The sequence below is a fragment of the Erinaceus europaeus genome, chromosome 6, assembly GCF_950295315.1.
Source record: "Erinaceus europaeus chromosome 6, mEriEur2.1, whole genome shotgun sequence".
Classification (NCBI taxonomy): domain Eukaryota; kingdom Metazoa; phylum Chordata; class Mammalia; order Eulipotyphla; family Erinaceidae; genus Erinaceus; species Erinaceus europaeus.
In genome coordinates this window covers 45,409,851-45,436,967 of record NC_080167.1, presented here as the reverse complement: position 1 = coordinate 45,436,967, position 27,117 = coordinate 45,409,851, and the positions used below count along the sequence as shown (strand labels likewise).

At 40.7% G+C, this 27,117-nt stretch overlaps 1 protein-coding gene across 1 annotated transcript in view; it reads right to left on the bottom strand.

Annotated features, from left to right (window-relative positions):
* Positions 1–937: 937 nt before the first annotated feature.
* ACBD3 (acyl-CoA binding domain containing 3) overlaps positions 938–27,117 on the bottom strand; it is a 50,486-nt gene continuing 24,306 nt past the window's right edge. Inside the window, exons 2-8 of the mRNA XM_007534475.3 lie at positions 22,728–22,869; positions 21,957–22,097; positions 14,432–14,590; positions 12,110–12,284; positions 6,327–6,516; positions 3,688–3,972; positions 938–1,468 (exon numbers count right to left, since the gene is read on the bottom strand). Of these exons, the coding sequence (XP_007534537.1) occupies positions 1,257–1,468; positions 3,688–3,972; positions 6,327–6,516; positions 12,110–12,284; positions 14,432–14,590; positions 21,957–22,097; positions 22,728–22,869 (1,304 nt within the window). The 3' untranslated portion in view covers positions 938–1,256. The remainder of the gene's footprint in view (positions 1,469–3,687; positions 3,973–6,326; positions 6,517–12,109; positions 12,285–14,431; positions 14,591–21,956; positions 22,098–22,727; positions 22,870–27,117) is intronic.

Below are 27,117 nucleotides of genomic sequence, written 5' to 3'. Positions count from 1 at the left end.
GATTTGAAATTTAAAACATCTATTTCAGTAACAACATATAATAACAATATTATGTGTATATTGCCATCTTTGTCATTTTCTATCTATATTAACCTCCCTTCTGAAAACAAGAATGTCTAGACTAGTCAATCACTTGTACAAGTCTGAGGCAATTCATGTTTTCGGTAGAGAAAACAATGGCATACCTCTTCCCATCAATAAAGACATAATAGAGATTAAAGCTATAAAATTTAAGCACAGGCAAATGCATTCCCGATTCTTGCTAGTAAGTAATTCCAAACTGGAATCGTGTAGGGTTTGTGCCTAAGTAGTAATCAATTAAAAGAAAATGAACTGTCTCTGGCAGTGATTTCCTACTAGTACAATGTTGTTCCCCACATAGTGAATTATATTTAAATTATTTAGATATTTTCAGTTTAGTAGGTGCCAATTCACATTTATAAAATCCTTACCTATATGCTTGTGTAGAAAATAATTCTAATTTAGCTGTATAAAACCAAATCAAGACAAAAATTAATTTTGCTTTGTTACCAGTAGTTTGTATACCAGACAGATGTGAAGGAATGAGTGGTTGTGGAGGACTGCTAAGACAGACATTTGAGGTTTCTTTTTATTTCAATACATCCACTATCAATTAAGCTTGAACAGTCTATCTTTTAAGATTATCTCAAAATACCTTCTTTTAGATAGCTGAACCAAGTAGTTGCACTCAAAGCAAAAAAACTATCTGTGCCATTCAGAATGAGATCAAACTGAAATGATTTCATCTATTATAATGAGAGGTCTTACTTGTCAAGCTTTAAAAATGGCCTTCCAGCAAAATCACCTGCCTCTCATGCAGACTGTTAACACAAGGATTTCAAATTAGAGGGTACTGTAACTTCATATATCTGAGCAACACATGAGGCAGGCAACAGTGGATTAACCATCAGCCAGATGGGGGAAGATGTTGGGATATTTTATTTTGGATACTTTAGCAAATTTTTAACAGAGCTTGATAACTTCAGTATCCACTAGTAACTTTGCTGGTTAGCATCTAGGGCTGGATGAATCTCAGGAATCCCTTTAACCCCAAAGTATTAATGCTGAAGAGTCTCTAGGAAATCCTGCTTCTTGACAAGAGTTCACAAGCCATCAGGCCAAAATCAGTAGGGTAAACACAGACTGCAATGCTCCACAAAAGTTTAAAAAAGGAATAAAAGAAAATCAAATTAAATGCCATCTTCTGCCCAACCCTAGACTCTGTAACAACATCTTTATCTAGTATAATAGACTCTGTAGTAGACTGATTTTGACCTCCACAAAGAGTAGGAGTTGTCAAACTTGAGGAGATAGACTCCTCTCCCTGGATATTGGTGGCTGCCAGCATACACTTCTTCATGACAGTCCCGTCGGTACACAGGCACAATCTCATCCAGCAGAGGCTTGTTGGCATTCTTTTTTACTTTATCTTCACCATGCATGTTTTCTGTGAGAAAGAAGAAGTCAAGTCAGTGAACAGATGCAAGATAATCACATGTGCACCAAACATTCAAACTCCATCCTTTCTCTGAGAAGCTGTCCACCCAGAATTCACTGTTTCATGCGTCCGTTCACTCATTCAATCATTCATCTTAGCAACAGTTACATAGCAAATAGTCTGGGAGCCCCATGGTGAACATTTGGTAGTGGTCTGAGTAACCTAGGGCCAATCCCACTGGCAAGAATGAGCTCTGAATCTTTTAGATATTACCAATAATGATGTGAGGCTATAAGAGAAATGCTTCTAGTAATCTACAGGACTGAGAAAGTTATGAACTAGTTTGAAAGTCTCAGTTTATATGTTAAACAGCCTCAAAGAAAATAAAATCGCTCAAGGAGCTTTTCAACATTTTAAAAAGACCTTAATATTGCAGTGTGCATTATGGTGACATAGTGTGTGATGATGGTTAATGACCAGAATCATGATTTTAACAAGTCTGAGAAAGTCTATCTAGAGATATACCCATAATGTGACATCTTGAATGGGACCAGAGGATACTGATCTTAATACATAAAGAGAGAGAGAGAATCCAACACACACACACACACACACACACACACACACACACACACGAGTAAGGGTAAGGTTATATAGCCAGCAAGTGGTCTAAGTCTAGATTTTATGCTCCTAAACAATTAGTTCAATGTCTTATTTGTCATTAAAGTTAAAAAAAAAAAAAAACTGCTGAAAATAAAATGTCACACAAGATAAAGTATCTTCTAACTGATACTGGCCTGTGTATGAATTTCCATGCCAAGACCTCAGATGCCTCAGAATGTGGCACAGTATAGGAACATGATTGAACTATAGACCCCAAAAAGTTGACTCAGCTTTTAGCCTTCTTCCATGTGCCCCTACTACTACCTTTTTAAATGTCTCAGTACAATCTGATACACTGACAGTCCACTTCAAGAGTGGGCAGTCTGTTATAAATCACCTGGAAGGTTGGTGAGATTCACAGAAGGTGCCTGTCCATTTTCACAGTTGGGGCACTCTTTAAATACTACAACCCAGCTAACAAACAATTAAGTGTTTTCTACAATGTGTATAAAAGCCCTGAGTTCTAACTTCTCTACATAACAACCTATCTCCTAGACTGATAGTTTAGCCCACCACTGGAAACAATAATGTCTACTTAGTCAAAGAAAATTAATATATATATATATACCCTTTAAGAACTTCCAAAAAGAAAACTGAGTTTTTCCTTTAAGAAGGATGTTCTGGTGAATTTCTGTATCTACATGTTTAAAAAGCTTAAGAGCTTCTAACAACTTAAAAAAGTTAATATCAGAAATATCAATTCAAACAAATTCCAGAATGTTCTGTTTGCTCCTTTCAACAATTCCTAGGGCTAAGTTTCAGAGCAAAAAACTTGAATTCCTGAGGTCAAGACTGAATTTGGCACCACAACATGCCGGAGCTAAGCAGTGCTCTGGGATCTCTCTTGTGAAAATACATCAGTCTAAAAAAAAAAAAAAAAAAAAAAAAAGTAATAATAATTAAAAACTTTAAAATGACCTTGCATGTTTGGCTTCCAAGACTTTCTCTGCTCTTCCCTTTTTTCTTTCTCTTTTTTTTTCCTTTTCTCCTTACCAGAGCACTACTAAACTGGCTTCTGGTAGTACTGGGGATTGAACCTGTGATCTCTGGTGCCTCAATCACAAAACTCTGCATAGCCACTATGCTATTTCCCAAGTCTACATGTGACTTTCAACACACAGGATTAGAAACAAGTAGTATTCAGAATGAAATAAGATTAACTGGGGGGTCAGTCAGTGGCACAGCAGGTTAAGTGCACATGGCGCAAAGCAGGTCTGCAAGTGTCTTATCTTTCTCTCCCCCTGTCTTCTCCTCTCTCCATTTCTCTCTGTCCTATCCAACAACAAACAACATCAACAAAACAATAATAACCACAATGGGGGGGGGGGATAAGATAAACTGTGAAGAGAAGTTCCCAGAAAGTAAAAAACTCATGGTCGGGTCTCAATACCCTATTAAAAGGCAGGCCTAACATACAACCCTTTCAGCTCAGATACCATGAAGGAAGAGAGTGATTTATGTCTATGATGTATAATCAGGAAGCACAGCAGGGCTGACATCTGTACCACTGTCACTTTGGCCAGCCCACAACCCAGCACCTGCCAAATATGGACAATTGTCTCTACCTTCCTCCTCGTCGTCATCGTCGCTGGACTCACTGACATGCACACTGACAGCCGTGTTTGGAGAGTCTGTCCATTCAAAATATACCCCAAACCCAATGTCATAATTGTCTGTTGCAAACTCCCAAAAGAGATATGATCCTTCTTCATGGGTGGGTACTCGGACAGTGACTACTTCTCCTCGGCCCACTGTAATCACAGAATCTGCATCCTGCCGAATCTTCTCTTTAAAGTCTTTGATCTGGGGTCGCGTCCACATGGATGGAGCTGCTATTACTGGAAGAGATTCTAAAGGCAACAGGAATTACATAAGCTGAAGAGGATGAACCTTCACCTGCAGGCAGCAACATTTGCACAGAACCACCAGCCCCACAACACTGGAGGCATGAGGCATAATATGCTCAGGCTAAGACAAGGACATATGGATGGAACAGCCCCCAACCCCCGGGAAGTGTCCCCCCAGATTCCATTTAACCATGTCATGGGTCTCCAGTGGTCATCATACCACTTCAAGCCCAAATGCACTCCACAATTTTAGAAAGACTAAAATATTCTAAGAAACTAAGGGAACATTCTAGCAAGAAAGAAGAGACCTGGACTTAGGAATAAATTCAGTTTTGGGTGTGAACAAAGGAAGCTGTGCTTTGAATTCAGTCTCTTTACTGAAATAAAATTTTAACTTCTGAGCATCCTAAAGTTCTAAAGGCTATTCTAAAGGAGCTCAAATAAAGAGAAAAATGTACGCAGGATTAAACAAATCAGGACTGAATAAGAAGGCACTCTTAATATTAAGCAGTGTGTGCACTGTATTACTTAACCAGTCTTCCATAGTAACAAAGTCTTTGATAACAGACTGATGAACATCTATTAAGGAAAAAAAAGGGGGGGGGGTGTTAACCAAGGGATCCCAAGACTTTTTCTGCATGTGTTTTCTGTTACTTGTTCTAAATGGACAAGGAGGATCTTGGACCAACTTTCTTACCACCCACACTTCCCCATCCTTGGTCATCATCCCAGAAATGCTCATCCCTTCCTTACTGATCAAGCCAACTCTGGCTCCAGACCTCTCAACTTGATTGCTCCTTCCCTCTGGTGACCTCTGGAATTAGATTAAATTCCTCCAACAATAATGTGTTAAGAATCAACAAAGCAAAAGACTCTGGAGAGGGTGGGGGAGAGAGGATAGGAAAAATAACTTTTGGGGCCTGCCTGCTACATATGAAATTGTACTGTAAAGCATTAAACCCCCCCTCAAAAAAAAAAAAAAAAAAGAATCGAGTTCTGACCCACAGCTATTATTTCTTTCTTTTTTTTTTTTTTTTTGCTTCCAGCGTCATCTCTGGGGCTTGGTGCCAGCACTATGAATTCACAGCTCCTGGAGGCCATTTTTCCCCATTTTTGTTGCCCTTGTGTTTGTTGTTATTGCTGCTGTTGTTGGATAGAACAGAGAGAAATCAAGAGGAGGAGAAGACAGAGAGGGGGAGAGAAAGACACCTGCAGACCCACTTCACCATTTGTGAAGCTGGGGGCTCAAACCGGGATCCTTACGCTGGTCCGTGCACTTCATACCATGTGCACTTAACCCGCTGGGCTACTGCCTGGCCCCCCAGTACTACAGTTTTGTGCCATGTGGTCCCCAGTAAGGCTTACCTCTGAGCATTCACACACTCCCACCCATATATACTGTATGAGGATCAGTGTAAGTGGCCAACAGAAATATCAGAGATGACATATTAGTCTCAAAGGCTAGGGCATAAAAAATACTGCCATATGTGCCTTGTTTAATTTGGCTTGTCCACCCCAGAGCAAGTCAGCCACGGTATTCACTGAATTATCTGCCCACAACACTGAGTAGTCCCATGGAGAGACTCCCAGGTAAAGAAGTGAGGCCTCCTGCCAACAACCAGCACAAAATTGCCAGCCATGTAATGGGAGCCAGTTTGGATACAGATCCACTATCCCCAGTCAAGTCTTCATCTGACTACAGTCCAGAAACTTTTGGACTACAACCTCTTGATACCATTCAGCTAAAATGATCCTAAATTCCTGACCCACAACAAAAGTTACTTATTTTAAAATGTTATTGATAAAGTTGGGTAATATGTTAGACAGCTATAAATAATACACATTACAAGTATCACAGATATAGGTAAACAAATACACAGCCCATCTAATTTGTTCCACTATGCAATTCTATGGCTCATCAGGAGCATCAGTCTCAATCTAAGAAGAATATGTAAGTGTTTGGGGAGTCAGGCGGTAGCGCAGTAGGTTAAGCATACGTGGCGCAAAGCACAAGGACCGTGGAAGGATCCTGGTTTGAGCCCCCAGCTCCTGACCTGCAGGGCAGTGAAGCAGGTCTGTAGGTGCCTATCTTTCTCTCCTCCTCTCTCCATTTCTCTCTGTCCTGTCAAACAATGACATCAATAACAACAACAACTATAACAACAATAAAAAAAAAGCAAGGGCAACAAAAGGGAAAATAAATAAATATAAAAAAAATTTAAAAAAGAGAACATGTTAAGTGTTCAATTCTTACAAACATGTAATTGTTTGCAAAACCTAACTAGCCCGACCTCGCCTTTGATTTTATATGAATCTGATCCCTGGATGGATAGAAACATACAGATGCCAAGCCATACCTTTTGGTCCATTCTCTAGGACTTCTTCTGCAGCTTCAGGTTCAAGTTCTTTTTCACAGCTGTCAGTGTGGGTTTTGGCCTGTCCATTAACTGGCATCATATCACCACCTGGTACAGCTGCATTCACTTTTGATGATGGAGGCAAAGATGCCCCAGCTACTGCTACCTCCTGTTGTTTCTGTAGTGCTGCCTACAAGTTGAGAAAAAGTGAAAGTATACTGACCAGGAAGGCAAACAAATGAAAGATATTGATGGGGAGTGCATCCTGACCTCATTTTTGTCCTACTAAAGCACTCTGCTCCTAAGAATTGCTAACTATCAGATTTTATCCTATCTTGAATGAATATCAGTAATATAATAGCAAACTAAAAAAAAATGTTGATGATAAAAAACATGGACAAAAATAAATAAACAAGGACCACCAAAATAAAAAACTAACTAGAAAAATAGAACTGCTGAGGGAGATAGCATAATGGCTATGCAAAAAAGACTTTCATGCATGAGGCAAAAAGTCCCAGGTCCAACCCCCAACACCACCAGAAGGCAAACCTGAGCAAAAAAAAACAAAACGTTAGAACTAACCCACAGCAAATAAAACTTAGATTATGGGTAAAAACTGAGGAATGCAGGGGGTGGGGGCAGGAGAAAGCTCTTTACAGATTGTTCACTGTGCTATGTGCAAGGTCCTGGGTTTGAGTCTATGGCATACAGGCAAGTATTGTGGACAGCACTGGGGGGAGCTCCATATGTGGTGAAGCAGTGCTTCAGTGCTCTCTTCTCTATCTTTCTCTTACTGACTAAAAGAGAAAGACTGACAGGGGTTTGGGCGGTGGTGCATCTGGCTAAGTGCACATATTATCAAGCACAAGGGTCCAGATTTTAGCCCTGCTCCTCGCCTGCATCGGAGATGCTTCACAAGTAGTAAAGCAGGTCTGCAGATGCCTATCTCTCTCTCTCAATTTTTGTTTGTCCTACAGAATAAAATTAAAAAAAAAAAAAAGACGGAAGGAAGGAAGAAATTGGGTGATGAGGCCACTTAGTAGCATCACATATGCATCATCAGGCCCTGGGTTTGTTCCCTGAAGCTATATTTAAGAAAATGAAAACATTAATTTGCTCCTGAAATTAATAGAAGGTAATCTCACTAAAATCCAGCTATAGGGAGTCGAGTGGTAGTGCAGTAGGTTAAGCGCATGTGGTGCAAAACGCAAGGACCGGCATATGGATCCCAGTTTGAGCCCCCGGGGTTCCCACCTGCAAGGGAGTCTCTTCAAAAGTGGTGAAGCAGGTCTGCAGGTGTCTTTCTCTCCCCCTGTCTTCCCCTCCTCTCTCCATTTCTCTCTGTCCTACCCAGCAACGATGACATCAACAATAACTACAATAATAAAACAACAAGGGAGAACAAATGGGAATATATATATTTAAAAAATCCAGCTAAACAGTTGAATAAGAAAATTTTAAACAGGGCAACAAAAGGGAAAATAAATAAAATTTTTAAAATTTTTTTAGACTTGGTAGAATTAAATGGTCACAGAAGAAAATTCATAAAAGCAAAAGCTATAATTGGTAAAATATTAAGATCAGCACATATTAATAATACTAAATACCTATAGTTTTGGGAAAGCTTCAAATTGAACTATAACATAGAAAAGTATACAACTCATAAATACATAGTTTGGCTAATTTTTCACAAATCAGCAGTCACATAACCAACACCAGAATGGCCCCAGAATTATGCCAGTATAGATTTGCTTTGCTTGTTTTTGATCTTTAAATGAATGAATTGCCTATCTTCTCTCTTTTAGGTCTGGTTTCTTTCGTTAACATTATTTTTGTGAAGTTCATGTGTACATCATACCTTACAGTATTCTGTCTGCACTGCTCTAGATTACCCCACTGTGAAAACACAAAATTTGTGCATTCTACTTTTGATGAGTGTTAACTTTGATATATTAAACTAACATGCTAAAGTCATAAATGAGCATGTTTATAAGATTTAAAAATATAGAGAAAAACTAGCATCTCATTGCAAAAGGGCAATGATATTTTGGCATAACTGTATACACATTTCACTTAATATACAATCTAGCAACCAACTACTCAAAGGGACAGCAACTCTTTACTGTTTATAGCATGGAGCTAGTAAAATCTGTAAGGTTTTAAAAATACCTTTTTCAAGGCCTAAATTCTCAGCAATTACCAGGTTTTTCTTTTCATTTTTTTAAAAATATTTATTTTATTTATTTATTCCCTTTTGTTGCCCTTGTTGTTTTATTGTTGTAGTTATTATTGTTGTTGTCGTTGTTGGATAGGACAGAGAGAAATGGAGAGAGGAGGGGAAGACAGAGAGGAGGAGAGAAAGACACCTGCAGACCTGCTTCACCGCCTGTGAAGCGACTCCCCTGCAGGTGGGGAGCCAGGGTTCGAACCGGGATCCTTATGCCGGTCCTTGTGCTTTGCGCCACCTGCACTTAACCCGCTGCGCTACAGCCCGACTCCCTTCTTTTCATTTTTTAAAATTATCTTTATTTATTAGATAGAGGTAGTCAGAAACCCTGAGGGTAGGGGGAGATAGAGAGATACCTGCAGCCTTGCTTCACCATTTGCAAAGCTTCCCCCTGCAGGTGTCTCTTGAACCTGGGTCTTTGTGCATTGTAACATGTGCACTCAACCAGGTGCGCCACCACCTGGCCCCAGCAATTACCAGTTTTATAGGAAGAGTCCCAGCTTACATAAGTAGTTCATACAGTCATAACAATTCAACACACTCAGAACATCCACTGCATGACAGAAAATATATATATATATATATATTTCTGTTGATGGCCCAGCTGAAAAGATCCTTCTCCAGTAAGCCTTTCCTGAAACTCTAGCAGGATGAGTAACTTCCTTCATCCAGATCCTGTTGTCCATGAACAGACATCTATTATACGTGGGAGGCTATAATTACTTATTTACATCATCTCTCTTATACCTTGGCAAGTCTTAGAAATTACAAGTACAGAAAGGCACAGGGACAATGTACACTTACCCATGTAACTCTACCCCAGTATTATTATTTTATTTTGCTCAGTATTTACACAATCATCAGTACAATGGGAGCTGGCTCATCCAGTATAGTGTATACCTTACCAGGAGTGAGAGGCCCTGGGTTAATCCCTATACCACATGGGTGTACCATGGAGCTGCAGGGCAAGCTCCAAGGATGGGGGGGTGATGCTGAGATTTTCCTTCTCTCTCTAAATAAGAAGAATGAAAATACTGGTCCAGAGACGCCATTTAGCTATTACCATGCAAGTGGTGCAGGGCCCTAGACTTATTCCCCCAATGCCACATTAAAACAAACCAACAAAAAAAAAAAAAATCAGGACTAGGTGGTGGCACATTTGGTAGAGCACATGTATTACAATGTACAAGGACCTGGGTTCAAGTCCCAGATCCCCACCTGCAGGGGGAAACAGTAAAGCAGTGCTACAGGTGTCTCTTTCTATCTTCTGCTTCCCTCTTGGTTTCTGTCTCTATCCAATAAATATTTACTAAGCGCACATGGTGCAAAGCGCAAGGACTGGAGTGAGGATCCCGGTTCGAGCCCCCGGCTCCCCACCTGCAGGGGAGTCTCTTCACAGGCAGTGAAGCAGGTCTGCAGGTGTCTATCTTTCTCTCCCCATTTCTTTCTTCCCCATCTCTTTCCATTTCTCTCTGTCCTATCCAAAACAATGACATCAACAACAATAATAACTACAACAATAAAAACAATAAGGGCAACAAAAAGGAAATAAATATTAAAAATAAAAAAGAATTTACTAAAAAAAATTTTTTAAAGAGTCTAGTAAGGGCTAAAGATTCATTGATTGCTTCCCTAGTTTAGATCATTGTGATCTAAATTAAGAATTCTAATTTGTGGGAGTCGGGTGGTAGCACAGCGGGTTAAGCACACATGGTGCGAAACGTAAGGACCGGCTTAAGGATCCCAGTTTGAGCCCCTGGCTCCCCACCTGCAGGGCAGCCGCTTCACAGGCGGTGAAGCAGGTCTGCAGGTGTCTGTCTTTCTCTCCCCCCCCTCTGTCATCCCCTCTTCTCTCCATATCTCTCTGCCCAATCCAACAATGACATCAATAACAATAATAATAACTACAACAATAAAACAAGGGCAACAGAAGGGAATAAATATAAAAAAAATTTTAAAAAGAATTCTAGTTTGTTTAGAAGATTCTTAGATTTATCTTACAAGACTGGTTTTGTTTTCATTAAGTCATAACAACCTATAGATGTTAGTTAAGTTATAAATAAGTTATTTCAAGTCTATCAAAGAAGTAGGAGGGGGGGATAATATGCTGAAGTAGAAACAGCCTCTAGAGGGTAGAAAGAAATCCTCCCTACATACCACTTTTTATCCTGAATAAACTGAGGGTTGACCTCCCATTCATTTTACTATGGATTACATAAATATGCAGTGTTATAAAACATTCTGTTAATTCCAAAGGTCTTTTTTTGTTGTTGTTTCCAGGGTTTATTGCCGGCACTATGAATCCACCGCTCCTAGCAGGCCTTTCTTTTCATTTTTATTGGATAGGACAGAGAGAAACTAAGAAGGGAGGGGGAGATAGGGAGAGAGAGAGACAAAAGACAACTACAGACCTGTTTCACAGTTTGTGAAGCTACCCCCTGCAGGTAGGAACCAGGGGCTTGAAGCAGGATCCTTGTGTGGGTCCTTGTGCTTTGTACCAGGTGTGCTTAACTCGGTGCACCACCCCTCTCCCCCCCCCCTTATTTAATTTTTATTTATAAAACATTTGTCACTTATCAAATTCAAGTGAAAAGAGTGTCACAGTATAGCCACTCCACATTTCTTGTTAAATGAAGTAACCTTTGGAGCCTTACAAATGCTTTTGATTCTTTAAAATTATCTTTATTTGCTTATTTATTGGATAGAGACAGCCAGAAATTGAGAGGGAAGGGGGTGATAGAGAGAGACACCTGTAACACTGCTTCACCACTTACAAAGCTTTTTCCCTGCAGGTGTGGAGGGGGGGAGAGGGGGAGGTGGCTCAAACCCTGGTTCTTACACATTGTAACATGCACTCAATCTGTTATACCACCAACCAGCCCCTACAGATCCTTTAAGGTCCTTGAAAATTAAAATTTGTACCTAAAAGACCGTTAGTGGGGGCTGGGCGGTGGCACACCAGGTTAAGCATACATAGTAAAAAGCGCAAGGACCTTGGCATCTCCCAAATACCGTTCTAACAGCAGTGGTCAGGTCATTCATTGCTTCAATATCACTTTCTTTTTTTTTTTTAATTTTTTAAAAAATATTTATTTTATTTATTTATTCCCTTTTGTTGCCCTTGTTTTATTGTTGTAGTTATTATTATTATTGTTGTTGTTGGATAGGACAGAGAGAAATGGAGAGAGGAGGGGAAGACAGAGAGGAAGAGAGAAAGATAGACACCTGCAGACCTGCTTCACCACCTGTGAAGCGACTCCCCTGCAGGTGGGGAGCCGGGGTTCGAACCGGGATCCTTATGCCGGTCCTTGTGCTTTGCGCCACCTGCGCTTAACCCACTGCGCTACAGCCCAACTCCCTCAATATCACTTTCTTTCACAATTGCCAGTGCTACACTAAAGTCTCCCTTAGTAAAGGTTGCCTAAAAGGCATTTTATACCTTAGAGACTAACTAATACAAAGTTCATTAGCAACTGTTAAGGAACTTGGGTTCCCATGTAACTGAAGCCCCTCTAGCCCTGACCTTAGGGCTGAATTCTGGGGTTGGCTGTCTTACCTGTTGCTGTGCGAGCTGGACTTGATACAGCTGCTGCATGTACTGCTGATAGTGCTGCTCCTGCAACTGGCGGATGAGGATCTGCTGCTGCTCGTAGTTCCCTGGATACTGCTGGGCTGCATACTGCTGGAACTGCACGGCAGTCTGTGAGTTTAAAGCTGCCATTATCTGCTGCCTAAAAACATTAAAAAATACATACTAGTCTGGCTACAGGAGACTGCTCGTGACAGAATGACATGTCCTTATTAATTTTTATAATTTGTTAACTCTTAATAGTGACTAAGCTCGTAATGTAGATTAACAATCATGTTCCAGGTCCAGGAGAAAGATCAAAAACAAAACCAAAAACAAACACTTCAGCTGGCCCCTAATTTTCCACTTAGGGTTTTCAAGGAAATATTTGGGCTGGAGGGAGAGCAGTAGGCACACCAGCATCACCATCATGGTGACTAATATTTATTGTGTCCATACTATGTGCCATTCAGTGTTCAGATCACTTCTATGTGTAACCTATGCTAAAGGACAACCCTATGAGGGAGGAGGGAATAGAGGCACTCAGTACCTTGTTGGAGTCTGGGCACTTTTGGCTCTGGCCTCTACTCTTTAACCATGACACTTTTTAAATAGTTTTCTTCCTTCTTTCTTCCTTCCTTCCTTCCTTCAATTCGAACCTGGGACTTTAGGACCCCTCAGGCATAAGAGTTTGTTTGCATAACCATTATGCTGTCTTTCCCGCCCTCACCATGATGACACTTTAAGAGAATGCTGTGGCATCTATGACAGAGCTGAGCTATATAACTACGGATCATGGCTTCTCTACTTAAATACATGAAAAGCAGTAAGAGGCAAAAGAACAACTAAAAGATATTACAAGTGACCCCAGAAAGCATAGAGTTAGTGAAAGCTTGAGGTTCTCAAGCACTGAATTTAAAGCCTGTCTAGGCCTACTTGGTTTATATATATATTAATTTCTGTAACCTATTATAACCCCTTTTTCTTTTCTTTCATAGAGGAACCACATTTCTCAGTCACAAGACAGCTTTAAAAAAGGCCTCAAAGTCATTTATTAATAAATAATTTCAAAACAAAATCATACTAACTCTGAAAGAACATGACACGGAATACATCTAGGGTAACCCCATTCCCCCCATTGCAGTACTGTTTCTTGCCAAGTAGAGTAAGACTGAATAGGTTTTTAAGGCATGTACTGAAGTCTTCTGAGAGGCTACTCAGAAATAATGAAAAGTTAACAGATTCTTGTGTTCTCTGGTTTTATTTACATACCATACCACCCATAAAATCCTTGGACTTCTCACAACACTTTGTATCTGTTAAGTTGTTCCTCATTTATACCCACAACTCTCTTTATTCCTCCCACAGTGTTCTCTTGAAGAACCAGTTCTTCCTGAGACAGTTGCTCTCATAGTCCTTACTAAATAAGAAATAGCTTTAGTACCTAAGCCCTATGCTAGGGATATATATCTGACATAGACTAAAGCAAAGTCTATGTCCTGAGAATTTGTGACTCAGATTCCAGGCAGTTTCTATAAGATATATAAAAACAGTCCAGGGGCAGAAGACAATTTACTAGACAGGGTATACATTTTAACATATGCAAAGTCCTATGTTTGAACTCTGGAACCACATAAAAGTAGCACTGCACTAGGGGAAGTTCCATTAAGTGGATCAATGGTGGATCAGTGCTGTGAGGCTTATCCCCTCCCCCTCGTCTCTTTCCCTTTCTCTCAGAAATAAAAAGAAAGAAAAAAATCGGCCTGGGAGTAGTAAAATAATGCATGTGTGAGGACCCAGTATCACAAAAGAGAGAGAGAGAAGAAGAAGAATGAGGAGGAGGAGGAGAAGGAGGAGAAGGAGGAGAAGGAGGGAAGGAAGGGAGTGAGGGAGGGAGGGAGAAAAATATAGACTACATGACCCATGCTGGATCATCTTACAATTTACAGAGAATAGGAAGAAACAGTCTCAACCTGAGAGGAGTAAAGACAAGAGATCACATGGAGTCAAGAGACAGAACAAGCAAGCTAATTCAACTCCCATCCCAGTTCCTGGGGTCTGCAAACTAACCCCAAATCCTTCCAATACATTCTATTTGCAGTTGACTAATACATGAGATGAGGACCCCACCTCCCCACATTTTTTTTTTTTTAGCTTATCACTGGTACAAATGGCAAGTGGCTAATACTGGTCTACTTCCCGGTTACATAAACCATAAAATCATTCTAAGACATTCTATAGTAAACATCAAGTAACAACAGTGTGGCAGTACATGTCTCATTCTCAAACATAAGCATCTCACAAGCTTACTTTTGCTGTTCCAGCCGAAGCCTCTCTTCTTCTATTCGCCTTCTCTCTTCTTCTTCCCGTCTAAGTCTTTCCTCTTCTTCTTTCCTACGTTTTTCTTCCTCTTTTTGTAGACGTTCTCTTTCTTCCTCTTCAAGGCGCCTTCTCTCCTCCTCTTCCTTCCTATAAAGCAGACAACAATGAACCCTATGCAAAAAATTCTGTTCAAAACTAAGGCTGATTTCCCAGTGAGAACTGCTATCTTTTTCCCCCCTTTTGTTGACCTTGTTTTATTGTTGTTGTAGTTACTATTGTTGTTGTTATTGATGTAGTCATTGTTGGATAGGACTTGTTGGAGAGAAATGGAGAGAGGAAGAGAAGACAGAGAGGGGGAGAGAAAGACAGACACCTGCAGATCTGCTTCACTATCTGTGAAGCGACTCCCCTGCAGGTGGGGAGCTGGGGGATTGAACCAGGATCCTTATGCCGGTCCTTGTGCCATGTGCACTTAACTCGCTACACTACCACCCGACCTCCCTACTATAATCTTTTCAGATAACAATGTGACAATACTACCAGAATTTGAAACACAAAAATATTTTACTAGTAGGAATGTAGCATATGGACTCAATTTCACACTATACAGATCATGTCAATAATAATTAATGCTGCACAGAAACAGAAAAGGTTGGGTTGTTGGAAAAGTCATGATGTATTTTTTTCTGTTTTTCAAAGGCCACTTATTAATATCAAGAACAAAGATCAATCAATGATATACAGCTTTTTTTTTTAATTGCCAACATGGTTATCACTGGGCTTCAGTGTCTGTACTATGAATCCACTACTCACAGCATCAATTTTTTTCCCTCTTTGACAGGACAGAGATAAACTGAGAGAGGGGAGGGGGAAACAGAGAACAGACACCTGCTGATCTACTTCACTGATTATTAAGTGGCCCCTGAAGGTGGGGAGTAGAGGTTCAAACCCTGATCCTTGTACATGATAATGTGTACTCACCCAGGTGTATCACCACCAGCCCCCCACCCATTGCTTGTTCTGTTCAATAACCTTTTGCCATCTTTCAGTGAGCTTCATAATTCCTTGTTCATAGAGGGACCTGTCTTATAATTAAAAACTGAACAGGTGCTAATTTAGTCTCATCTGAATTGGATGTTACAGTTTTTTATATTTATTTATTTATTTCCTTTTTGTTGCCCTTGTTGTTTTTATTGTTGTTGTTATTGATGTCGTCATTGTTGGATAGGACAGAGAGAAATGGAGAGAAGAGGGGAAGACAGAGAGGGGGAGAGAAAGACACCTGCAGACCTGCCTCACCGCCTGTGAAGCGACTCCCCTGCAGGTGGAGAGCTGGAGGCTCGAACCTGGATGCTCACGCCGGTTCTTGCGCTTCGCACCGCGCTTAACTTGCTGCCCTACCGCCCGACTCCCAGATATTATAGTTATGAAGAGAGCGAAACAAAGTGGAAATCTGGTGGCATAGCGTCAGGCGAGTATCACGGGTGAGACAACACATCCCATCCAAGCTCCAATTATTTTTTTTATTCTTAAATAGCTTACAGGGAGTATATATTATTGTATCTTGCCTCAGACCTACTCATGTTTTCATGAAATATATTGCAATCATAATGGAAAATATCACAAAGATCATACTAATACTGAACATGTGAGTCTAGGAAAGAAAGAGCATTTTTGAAGACAGATGATGCTAATAAGATGCCTAATAAGCAAAGTAAATAATATGGAGATCTTAGAAATTTTTGTTACAAGTGACAAGTGAGTGCTGTCCTTCTTAAAACTACTTTATTTTGGGAGTCGGGCAGTAGTACAGTGGGTTAAGTGCAGGTGGCGCAAAGTCCAAGGACCAGCATAAGAATCCCGGTTCGAGCCCCCAGCTCCCAACCTACAGGGGAGTCGCTTCACAAGCGGTGAAGCAGGTCTGCAGGTGTCTATCTTTCTCTCCCCCTCTCTATCTTCCCCTCCTCTCTGCCCTATCCAACAACAACATCAGTAACAACAATAATAACTACAACAATAAAACAAGGGCAACAAAAGGGAGTAAGTAAATAAATTTAAAAAATTAAACTACTTTACTTTGAACTTACTGCTACATGCAGGTAAGTGAGTCCTACTGAAAAACCCGAGTGAACTCAAGTTTGTACAAGTATTATTCACATACTATCTCACTTATATTCTGCTGGATTCATTCTCTACATAGCTTCATGTTTTTTATAGAATAACACATGATGCTTCCTACATATTCTGCAGACAAAACATTTAAAATAATTATTTATTTATTTATTTATTATTTTTAAAAAATTCTTTATTGGGGGATTCCAATAATTTTTGATGAGTGATGAAATTTGTGTGTGGTCTGGAGTTGTCATGATGGAACACAACTTCTTCATGATTAATGAGCTCTAGATGTTTCCATATGAAGGATTTGTTCAAACTGTTTAATTGCTGACAGTACACATTTGAACTGTTTGCTTGGTTCCCTAGTAGGAGCTCTGAAAACATGACATCCCTAAAACCCCACCACACCGAGAGCATAGCCTTCCTTCGATGAATGTCTGCTTTCCATGTCCTTTGAGGTGAATCATCACATCAGGACCAAGACTGTTTCTGCACTACATTTCGCAACCCACTCTGCTTTCTTTTTAATATTATACAAACTTTTTCTTAATTAAAAAAAATTTATTTATTGGGAGTAGGGTGGTAGCACAGCGGATTAAGCACACATGACGCGCCAGCATAAAGATCCAGTTCAAGCTCCCAGCACCCCACCTGCAGGGAGTCACTCCACAGGCAGTGAAGTAGGTCTGTAGGTGTCTTTCTCTCCTCCTCTCTGTCTTCCTCTCCTCTCTCCATTTCCCTCTGTACTATCCAACAACAACGACATCAATAACAATAACTACTACTACAACAACAACAAAAAAAAAGGGCAACAAAAGGGAAAATAAATAGATATTTAATTTATAAAATAAAATATTTAAAAATATCTATTTATTTATTTGATAGAGACAGCCAGAAATCAAGAGGGAAGGGGGTGATATAGAAGGATAGAGACAGAGACATCTGCAACACTGCTTCACCCCTTGAAGTGTTTCCCTTGCAGGTGGGGACCAAAGACTTGAACCCGGGTTCTTGCACATTGCTGCATTCAACCAAGTGTGCTACTACCTAGCCCCTACAACCCACTTCTTCTTTTCTTTTATATTTATTGGATAAGACAGAGAGAAATTGAGGGAGGAGGTAAAGAGAGAGAGATACCTGCAGACATGCTTCACTGCTCCTGAAGTGGCCCCCTGATGGTGGGGAGTGGGGCTCAAACCAGGACCCTGCACAGGTCCTTGCACTTAGTACTATGTGTGATTAACTGGGTGCTCCACTGCTTGATCCCCTCCCATCCACTTATCACTAGTTACTAAGTCATTTAAAAAAAAAGAATTGTTTTCCTCACGTTTAAAGAGCTTTTCATAGATGTTTATACATGCCATCAAATGAATTTGAGTTCTTGACAAACCCATATATCGAGCTTGCTTACATATCCCAGCTTCTTCAGCTGGTTGTGAATGACTGAATGATGGATATTCAGTGTTTCTTCAGTCTCTCGTGTCCTGTATTGTGGATCTGACTCAATGCCTTAATTTTGTTGTTATAAATCTTGGTGGGCCTACCTGACTGAGAAGTGTTGCAGAGACAAAAATCACCAGCACAGAATTTTGTGAGTCAGGGTTAGCACTGATGTTGGTGTAGAGAATTGCTACTGTAAACTTTATGCAATTTTTCACAAGCGTGATGCACATTCTTCCCTCTACAGTAATAAAACATGGCAAAAAAAGAGGAGTTTGGTCTTCCATCTTCAACATATAAAATCTCCAAAACTCAACCAGCACAGTGCTAGAAAGAATAAGTACTCAACACGTGTGCAGAAAGAATGGAGGGGGGGATGGGTGGTAGCACACCCGGTTAAGTGCACATAGTGCAGAATGAGCAATTACTCTGAAATGCTATTCAGCTACATAAAAGTATAGAATCAGGGAGTCGAGCAGTAGCGCAGTGGGTTAATCACATGGGGCACAAAGCACAAAGACCGGCATAAGGATCCCGGTTCGAACCCCCGGCTCCCCACCTACAGGGGAGTCGCTTCACAAGTGGTGAAGCAGGTCTGTCTGCAGGTGTCTATCTTTCTCTTCACCTCTGTCTTCCGCATCTTTCTCCATTTCTCTCTGCCCTATCCAACGATGATGACAACAAGAATAACTACAACAATAAAACAAGGGCAACAAAAGGGAATAAATATTTTTTAAAAAGGATAGAATTACATGTCTCATATTTAAAGATATTTGGTATGTGTGTTTAGAGAAAAATAAGAACAGGTAAGTCCATAGGAAACAATCTGAGTACAACTTAGGTATGTCAATTACTACTTATGGAGAGAAGAATGAGATTAAATGTGTGTGTATGTGTATGTGTATGTGTGGCGCCTGGGAGATGGCACCATGGATAAAGCGCTGCACCCTCACATGATATCCTTGTTATATTCGTGACAATACACACACTAAGTTTCCTTGCATGAGAAAGTGAATGAGAGAGACAGACACCAGAGCACTGTACACCTCTAGCATATGGTGGCACTGGAATTGCATTTGGGACTTTGGGATCTCTAGCATACAAGTCTGCTGCACTACTGACTAATACCTCCTCAGTCAAGAAGGGATGGCTTTTAATTTACATTTGATATACTGTTTTTTAATTGCCATATTGAGTAGTCAGTCTAAGGTCTTGTGTGTACACAGTACCACCATGTATGGCCTCCCTAGGCATTTTTTTATTCTTTGTTTTATAGGAAGAGACATCATAGCAGCCCTCCACCATCCATGGAGCTCTCCCTAGCACTGCCCATGGTGCCTCCAATGTGATGTCAGGGCTGGAACCCAAAGGTCTTATGCACTCTACTCGCGACCTATCTTCTGGCCTTTAAGTAGTATTTATTGATTTTTTACCAGAGCACTGTTTGGTTGTGTCTCGGGTGAGAGAGAAGAGACCAGGATTTGTGGCGGAGCAGCAACGCAAATCTTTATTCACGCAGGCACCCTAGAGTTGGGTGCCAGCAAGCATAGTGGTTTAGGCCACGTGGAGCTAGCAAAATGACCGCCTCCCACTATGCCCATCAGCCCTTCTCTAGGTCGGGTCGATGAAGAGAAAAGAGCAAAGAGAGCGAAAGCGGAAATAGGAGAGGCCTTTATGGGAAGATTCCAGAAGTGGCAAGTCAAGACAGGATTGGCTAGGAAAGGGGGTGGAGAGAGGCACAAGGCATGTTGAGAAGGTGAAGCGTCCTTAGCAATTGTTGCAATGGTTTTAACTAAATTAACAATACCCTGAGGGGATAACATGGTAGATATCTGTAAATAATACCTGCATAAAAATATAGTGGTTTGTGGGCCCTGCCAATGTTCAAACACATCTGCACAATTTCCCACCAGAGCACTGCTCAGATCTGACTTATCTGACCATAAGGTGGTGCAGGGTATTTAACCTGGGACTTTGGGCATGAATTTTTTTTTTTTTTTTGCATAACCAATATACTATCTACCCCCACTCGAATAGTATCTCTTAAATTAAAAATAACTATTAAAGCAGCTGGAAATCTAGGTGCAGCCCTTACCTATAGCTCTCACCACACCTCCAGCCCTCATTCTCATCCCTTCCCCAGGGGAGAAGAGATTCTGTCAAACTAGAGATGGATGACACAATAGACTTAAGAGTGCTGTGGAGTATAGGGAGACTGAAAATGGGGTTAAAGAGACTAATCACCCCAAAGTTCTTTAACACAACTGAGCCACAGTCAAGATGCAAATATAGCAATAATATGACCTACTTTTAACAAGTCACAGCTTGTACAGAGGAAGGCATTCTATAAATCAAAGCTTAGGTTTCAGGAGAAAGATCAGATCTAAAATGCTTTAAAAGAATCCTGGGAGATGGCATAATGGTTCTGCAAAAGACTCATGCCTGAGGCTCTGAGGTCCCAGGATCAGTCTCTAGTCCCACCATAAAACAGAGCTGAACAGTATTCTTGTCTTTCTCTCTGTATCTCTCACTCATTAAAAAAAAAAAAGAAGAAGAAGAAGAAGAATTCTATATGGAGGCTGGATGGTTGCACACCTGGTTGTGTGCATTCATTGTAGTGTGCAAGGACCCAAGTTCAAGCCCCCAATCCCAACTGCAGTAGGGGAAGCCTCACAAGAAATCAAACAGTGCTGTAGGTGTCTCTCTTCATCTCTCTCTTTCTATCTCCCCTTTCCCTTTCAACTTCTCCCTCTCTCTCTCTCACCAGAGCACTGCTCAGCTCTGGCTTATGATGGTGCGAGTGACTGAACCTGGGACTTCCAAGGCCTCAGACATGAGTCTATTTACATAACCATTATGGTACCACCCCCCCCCCCCCAACTTCAATCTCTATTCAAAATAAACAAACAAATAACCCTACATGGACTTTACCTCATGACAGAATTATTATATTTTTAAAAGAAAAAAAGGTGTAGTTTTAGATGTTATGAACAACTGTAACTTAAAACATTTCAAAAAGAATTGGGGGCTGGCTTACCTGGTAGAGCACACACACTTTACCATGCCTGAGTCCCCAGCCACCACATAGTAGCACCACAAAAGAGGTAAGTTTAAAGAACGGTAAAACAGTGCAGTGTTGTCTCTCTTCATTCTTGCTCTGCCTTTCTTTTTCTTTTCTTATTTTTTTTTTAAAGATTTATTTACGCAGAGAATAAGAACCTCACTCTGGCATATGGGATGTAGGGGACCAGGACTTCATGCTTGAGAGTCCAAAGCTTCAACCCGCCATGCCACCTCCCTGGCCTCTTCCTTTCTGTCATTCACTCTTTATGGGGGGTGGGGTAGGGGGAAAGAGACAGAGTGTTGTACTGTCTCTTCTCCTTCTTTGTCTTTCTTTCCTTCTCTGCCTTTTGCCTCGTGTCTGAAAAATAAATAAGTCCCAGTGAATCCTTGGTGACAAGATAGAAAGGAAGGACTGAAAAGCAATGTATACGTATTTCCAAAGTAATTTTAGCTATACCTCACTGTTCCATCATTATTATATAATGAACTATATTACACAGGCCGATTTTCCAGCACAAGGATCTCATCCCACTCTTAGAAAATACAAAGTTTTTTGCTCGGATATAAAACAAACTTCTGGGGGTCAGGTGGTGGCACACCTGGTTGAGCACACGTTACAATATGCAAGAACCCAGGTTCGAGTCTCTGGTCCCCACCTGCAGGAGGAAAGCTTCATGAGTGGTGAAGCAGGGCTGCAGGTGTCTCTCTGTTTCTCTTCCTTTCTAGCCTCCCCCTTCCCTCTCGATTTCTGGCTGTCTCTGCCCAATAAAGATAACAAAAAAATTTTAAACAATCTCTTGGAGCTGGGTGGTAGTAATACTAGGCTGAGCACATATGTTACAATGTGCAAGGAACAGAGTTTAAAACCCCAATTCCCACCCTCAAACTTCACCTTTTTTTCTCTTGTTCTTCTTTCTCTATTTTGTGGGATGTAACATATGTTGAAAATAGATGGCAACATCTATTGAGAAGCTTGACAAATTCGATCATCGCATCCTCTTTAGACATGTTTCCAAGGGCTGCCCATTCTCTTCTAGAAGAGATAATTTAAAAAATTATATCTTCTATTGTTAACAGAATGAGAATCTGATCTAAATTAAACCTACATATGAACAATTCTCAGTTACAATTAAAGTGAATGACGATTATAAACAAAAGGCTCAAAAACTTCAAGTATGTTGACTTGTGAAATTAGATCTGCTAGATACAAACCAAAGTTATTACTGCAAACTAATAACTATGGTGCTAAGAATTGCTGCACTAACAAAAGGGAAACAATGTTTTGTTTTCCTTATGTCATAATTTAGTCCCAACTGAATAAAGTGTTCTTTTTTTTTATTTTTTATCCTGGTCAAAATTCTCAGTATGTTCCAGTAAGGGAATCAATTACTATATATTTTAAATGGTTGCTCTATTGTCTAGAGAATATCATATGAAGCTTGTGATCATAATTAGATGAGTAAACTTCTTCCACAATATTTAGCCATAAATATCTCCAAGTCAAAAACTGATAAACATCTGAAGACTTCAGAAGCTGTAAGCAAAAATGTGTCTCAGTTCTTATTCTAAGCTAATGAACCAGCTATACACATTTTAACCAACTTGCACTGTACCCTTTTAACATTTTTTCCATTAAATCCATTATACAACAAAACACTGTTACCTCCTGTCATTCCCCAACACATCAAAGAATCCAACCTCGGGACAAGTGTCTGGATTATACGGACCCATAAGAACCTGCTTATGCAGTGCCACAAGCTTCAGTTTTTCTTCATAGGTTGGATGAAATGCTTTGCCATCCTTTTCTATGAGAGAGGGAAACACAAAGAAATCAGGATTTGCAAAATGCAACATTTTCAGCATTTTTTATTAAAGTTTTACTATAAGATATGTCACAAACTGGGGGCCGGGCGGTAGCACAGTGGGTTAAGCGCATATGGTGCAAAGCACAAGGATCTGCCTAAGGATCCCAGTTCGAGTCCCTGGCTCCCTACCTGCAGGGGGGTTGCTTCACACAAGTGGTGAAGCAAGTCTGCAGGTGTCTGTCTTTCTCTCCCCCTGTCTTCCCCACCTCTCCTGATTTTTCTCTGTCCTATCCAACAAAGACAGCAGCAATAACAACAACAAGGGCAACAAAAGGGAATAAATGGCCTCCAGGAGCAGTGGATTCATAGTGCAGGCACACAGCCCCAGCAATAACCCTGGAGGCAAATAACAACAATAATATTAAAATAAAATTCTGGCTTTTTTTTTAAAAGATATGTCACAAACTCTCCATAAGACATATCTAAACAATTACAGTTAATTTCCCCCAATTATCAAAGAGCCTAAAACAGAAGAAACTCAATTCTAATGTTGGAAAACTTTTATATGAAATAAACTGCCAATAATTTATGTTTAAACTACATCAGAGAATCAATCTGTCAAACAGCAATCAGGTGTACAAACAGTTTTACTTATTTAAAAAGTTTATTTATTTATATCCAATTTTGTCATTACTGAGAGGAAGGGGGTAGAGACGAAGAGAGACAGAGAGACATTTGCAGCACTGCTTCAACACTCATGAAGCTTTCCTCCTGCAGGTGGGAACTGGGGACTTGAACCTGGGCCCTTGCGTACTGTGGTGATGCATCAGGTCGAGCACACATTAGCGTGAACAAAAGCCCACTCAAGCCCCCAGCCCCCATCTGCAGGGGAAGCTTTGTAAGTGGTGAAGCAGTGCTGCAGCAGGTGTTACTTTGTCTCTCTCCCCTTCCCCTCTCTATATCAGATAAATAAATAAAATATTTTAAAAAGAAGACGAGGAGGAAAAGGAAGAATCAAAGAAATAGGGGGCTGGCAGTAGTGCGCCCAGTGAAGTGCACATTACCATTTACAAGGACCTGGCTCCCCCCGTGTGTGTGTGTGTGTGTGTGTGTGTGTGTGTGTGTGTGTGTGTGTGTGTGTGTGTGTGTGTGTGAGACACCAAAATAAAATGGTAAACTCTGGTACTGCAGTGTCTCTCCTTCTGAATGAATATATAAAAAGAAAGTTGGTCTAATAGTGGTGAAATCACACATATAAGAAGTCCTTCACTTTACCAGATTTTAATTTAAAAAACAGCACCAGTGGATGGGGGAAACAGCATAACAGTTATGGCAAACAAATTTCATGCCTGTGGTTCCAAGGTCCCAAGTTCAATCCTTATCACCACAAAAAAAAACAAAAAAAAAAACAACAACATCTGATCTTAGCCTAGTAGTTGGAAAATTACTAATTTGTCTTTTAAAAAAAGGGCATCAACTATTATTTATGTCATTCTTGAGTTAGCCTTATAAAAGATGTAAGAAGTAAAAATTGGCGCGCGCGCTCTCTCTGTCTCTCTCTCTCTCGGTTGCTCTGGCCTGAGCCACCCCCTCCTGATCCAATAATAAAGATTTATGTACCCCCCCAAAAAAAGAAATAAAAATCGTTTCATTTTCAAAGTACTCAATATAAAAGATTAGAAAAGGACACATGCTGTATTAGTGTTTCATCGTCCCCCTCAGGAATGAGTTCAACAATCCTCAAAGAAGAAAATAGGGAGTCAGGTGGTAGCACAGTGGGTTAAGCGCACGTGGCACAAAGTGCAAGGACCGGCTTAAGGATCCTGGTTCGAGTCCCTGGCTCCCCACCTAAAGGGGAGTCGCTTCACAGGCGGTGAAGCAGGTCTCCAGATGTCTATCTTTCTCTCTCCCCCTCTCTCTCCATCCTATCCAACGACAGAAGCGGCAACAACAACAACAACAATAATAATCACAACAATGATAAAACAAGGGTAACTAAATGGGAAAAAATGGTCTCCAGGAGCAGTGGATTCATGGTGCAGGCACCGAGCCCTGGCAATAACCCTGGAGGCAAAAAAAAAAAAAAGAAGAAAATAAAATATCTCCCTGTCCCACTTTAACCTCAGCCTGAAAGAGACAGAGACACCATCTATCAGTAACTGAGTATCAGTATTACTGTACAAAAATTTTACTTCCCTGCAGTCTGGGAGGTAGTGCAGTGACTAAGTAAGGCATTAGATTTATTTTATTTATTTATTTTAATATATTTATTTATTTATTTTGCCTCCAGGTTTATTGCTGGGGCTTGGTGCCTGCACTATGAATCCATTGCTCCTGGAGGCTATTTTTTTCCTTTTGTTGCCATTATTATTATTGTTGTTGTTACTGCTGTTGTTGCACAGGACAGAGAGAAACTGAGAGAGGGGGAAGACAGAGGGAAGAGAGAAAGATAGACACCTGCAGACCAGCTTCACCGCTTGTGAAGCAACCCTCCTCTTGCAGGTAGGGAGCCAGGGGCTCAAACCGAAATTCTTATGTGGGTCCTTATGCTTCTCAGCATGTGCGCGTAACCAGCTGCACTACCACCCGGCCCCCAGGTGTTAGATTTAAAGCATGAATTCTGGAGTGTGATCCCCAGTCAGAGTGTTGCTCTGATTTGCATGTGTCCCATCTCTTTTGTTCTGTTACAGTCCTAGAAGGAAATGCAGAGGATGGCAAAACAGCTTGCTTGGGGGTGAGGGGGAGATTGCATGCAAAGATGAGTTATGCAAAGAGATTCTCATTCCTGAGGCTCCACTGTCTCAGGTTCAGTCCCCCACACCACCACAAGCCAGAGCTGAGCAGTCATCTGTAAATAAATAAATAAATAAATAAATAAATAAATGGTCAGGCGGTGGCACACTTGGTTAGGCGCTCATATTACAGTGCGTAAGGACCCAGGTTCAAGCTCCTGGTCCCCACCTATAGTGGGGAAGCTTTGCAAGTGGTGAAGCAGGGCTGCAGGTGTCTCTTGTCTCTTTCCCTCTCTAACACTCCCTTTCCTCTCAATTTCACAAATAAATAAATAAATAAATAAAAATTAAAAATAAATAAAGACAACTCACTTGGGCAGTGTGCTGCTTTGCCATGTGTCCTGCCCAGGTTATAGTGCAGATTCTACTGCATTGAAGAAAGCTTTGGTGCTGTGGTCCTTCACTCTGTCTCTCATTAAAAAGAAAGAAAGAAAGAAAGAAAGAAAGAGAGAGAGAGAGAGAGAGAGAGAGAGAGAGAGAAAGAGAGAGAGAGAGAGAGAGAGAGAAAGAAAGAAAGAAGAGGGAGTTGGGCGGTAGTGCAGCGGGGTTAAGGGCACGTGCGCAGGAAGTGCAAGGGCCGGTGTAAGGATCCCAATTCGAGGCCCCCCCCAGGGGAATCACTTCACAGGCGGTGAAGCAGGTCTGCAGGTGTCTTTCTCTCCCCCTCTCTCCATTTCTCTGTCCTATCCAACAACAATGACATCAATAACTACAACAATAAAAAAAGAAGGGCAACAAAGGGGAAAATATTAAAAAAAGAAGAGGCCAGGTGGTTGAGCATACATACATAACCATACACAAGGACCCAAGGTTCAAGCCCAGGGGCCCCCTGTGAGAAGGTGGGAAGCTTCAGAAGTGGTGAAGCACTGCTGTAGTTGACTCTTTTCCTCTCTGGCCCTCTCCCTTTTCTTCTCAATTTATCTCTGTAGTGTCAAGTTAAAAACAAAGAAATAAATGGCTGCTGGGAGCTATGGATTTGTCATGTAGGCACTGAGCCTCAGTGATAACCCTGGTGACAATAAATAAATAAATAAATAAAAATAAAGAAACACAGGAATTGCCCTGCATTCTTATAGCTAACTAAATGGCTTTACGAAGTTATTTAATTTATTTAATCGATTTGGGGATTCTGGTTTCTATGACAACAACATAAAAGAACTAACTATTCATCAATCAGTTATCAAGTGTGAAAACATATCCTTATTACTGGCAATGGAATATGCAAAATTATCATTACTTAGAGATGTTATTCATTCTTTTTTAAAAATTTTTTTTACTTTATATTTATTTATTCCCCTTTTGTTGCCCTTGTTGTTTTATTGTTGTAGTTATTATCGATGTAATTGCTGTTGGATAGGACAGAGAGAAATGGAGAGAGGAGGGGAAGACAGAGAAGAGGAGAGAAAGACAGACACCTGCAGACCTGCTTCACCACCTGTGAAGCGACTCCCCTGCA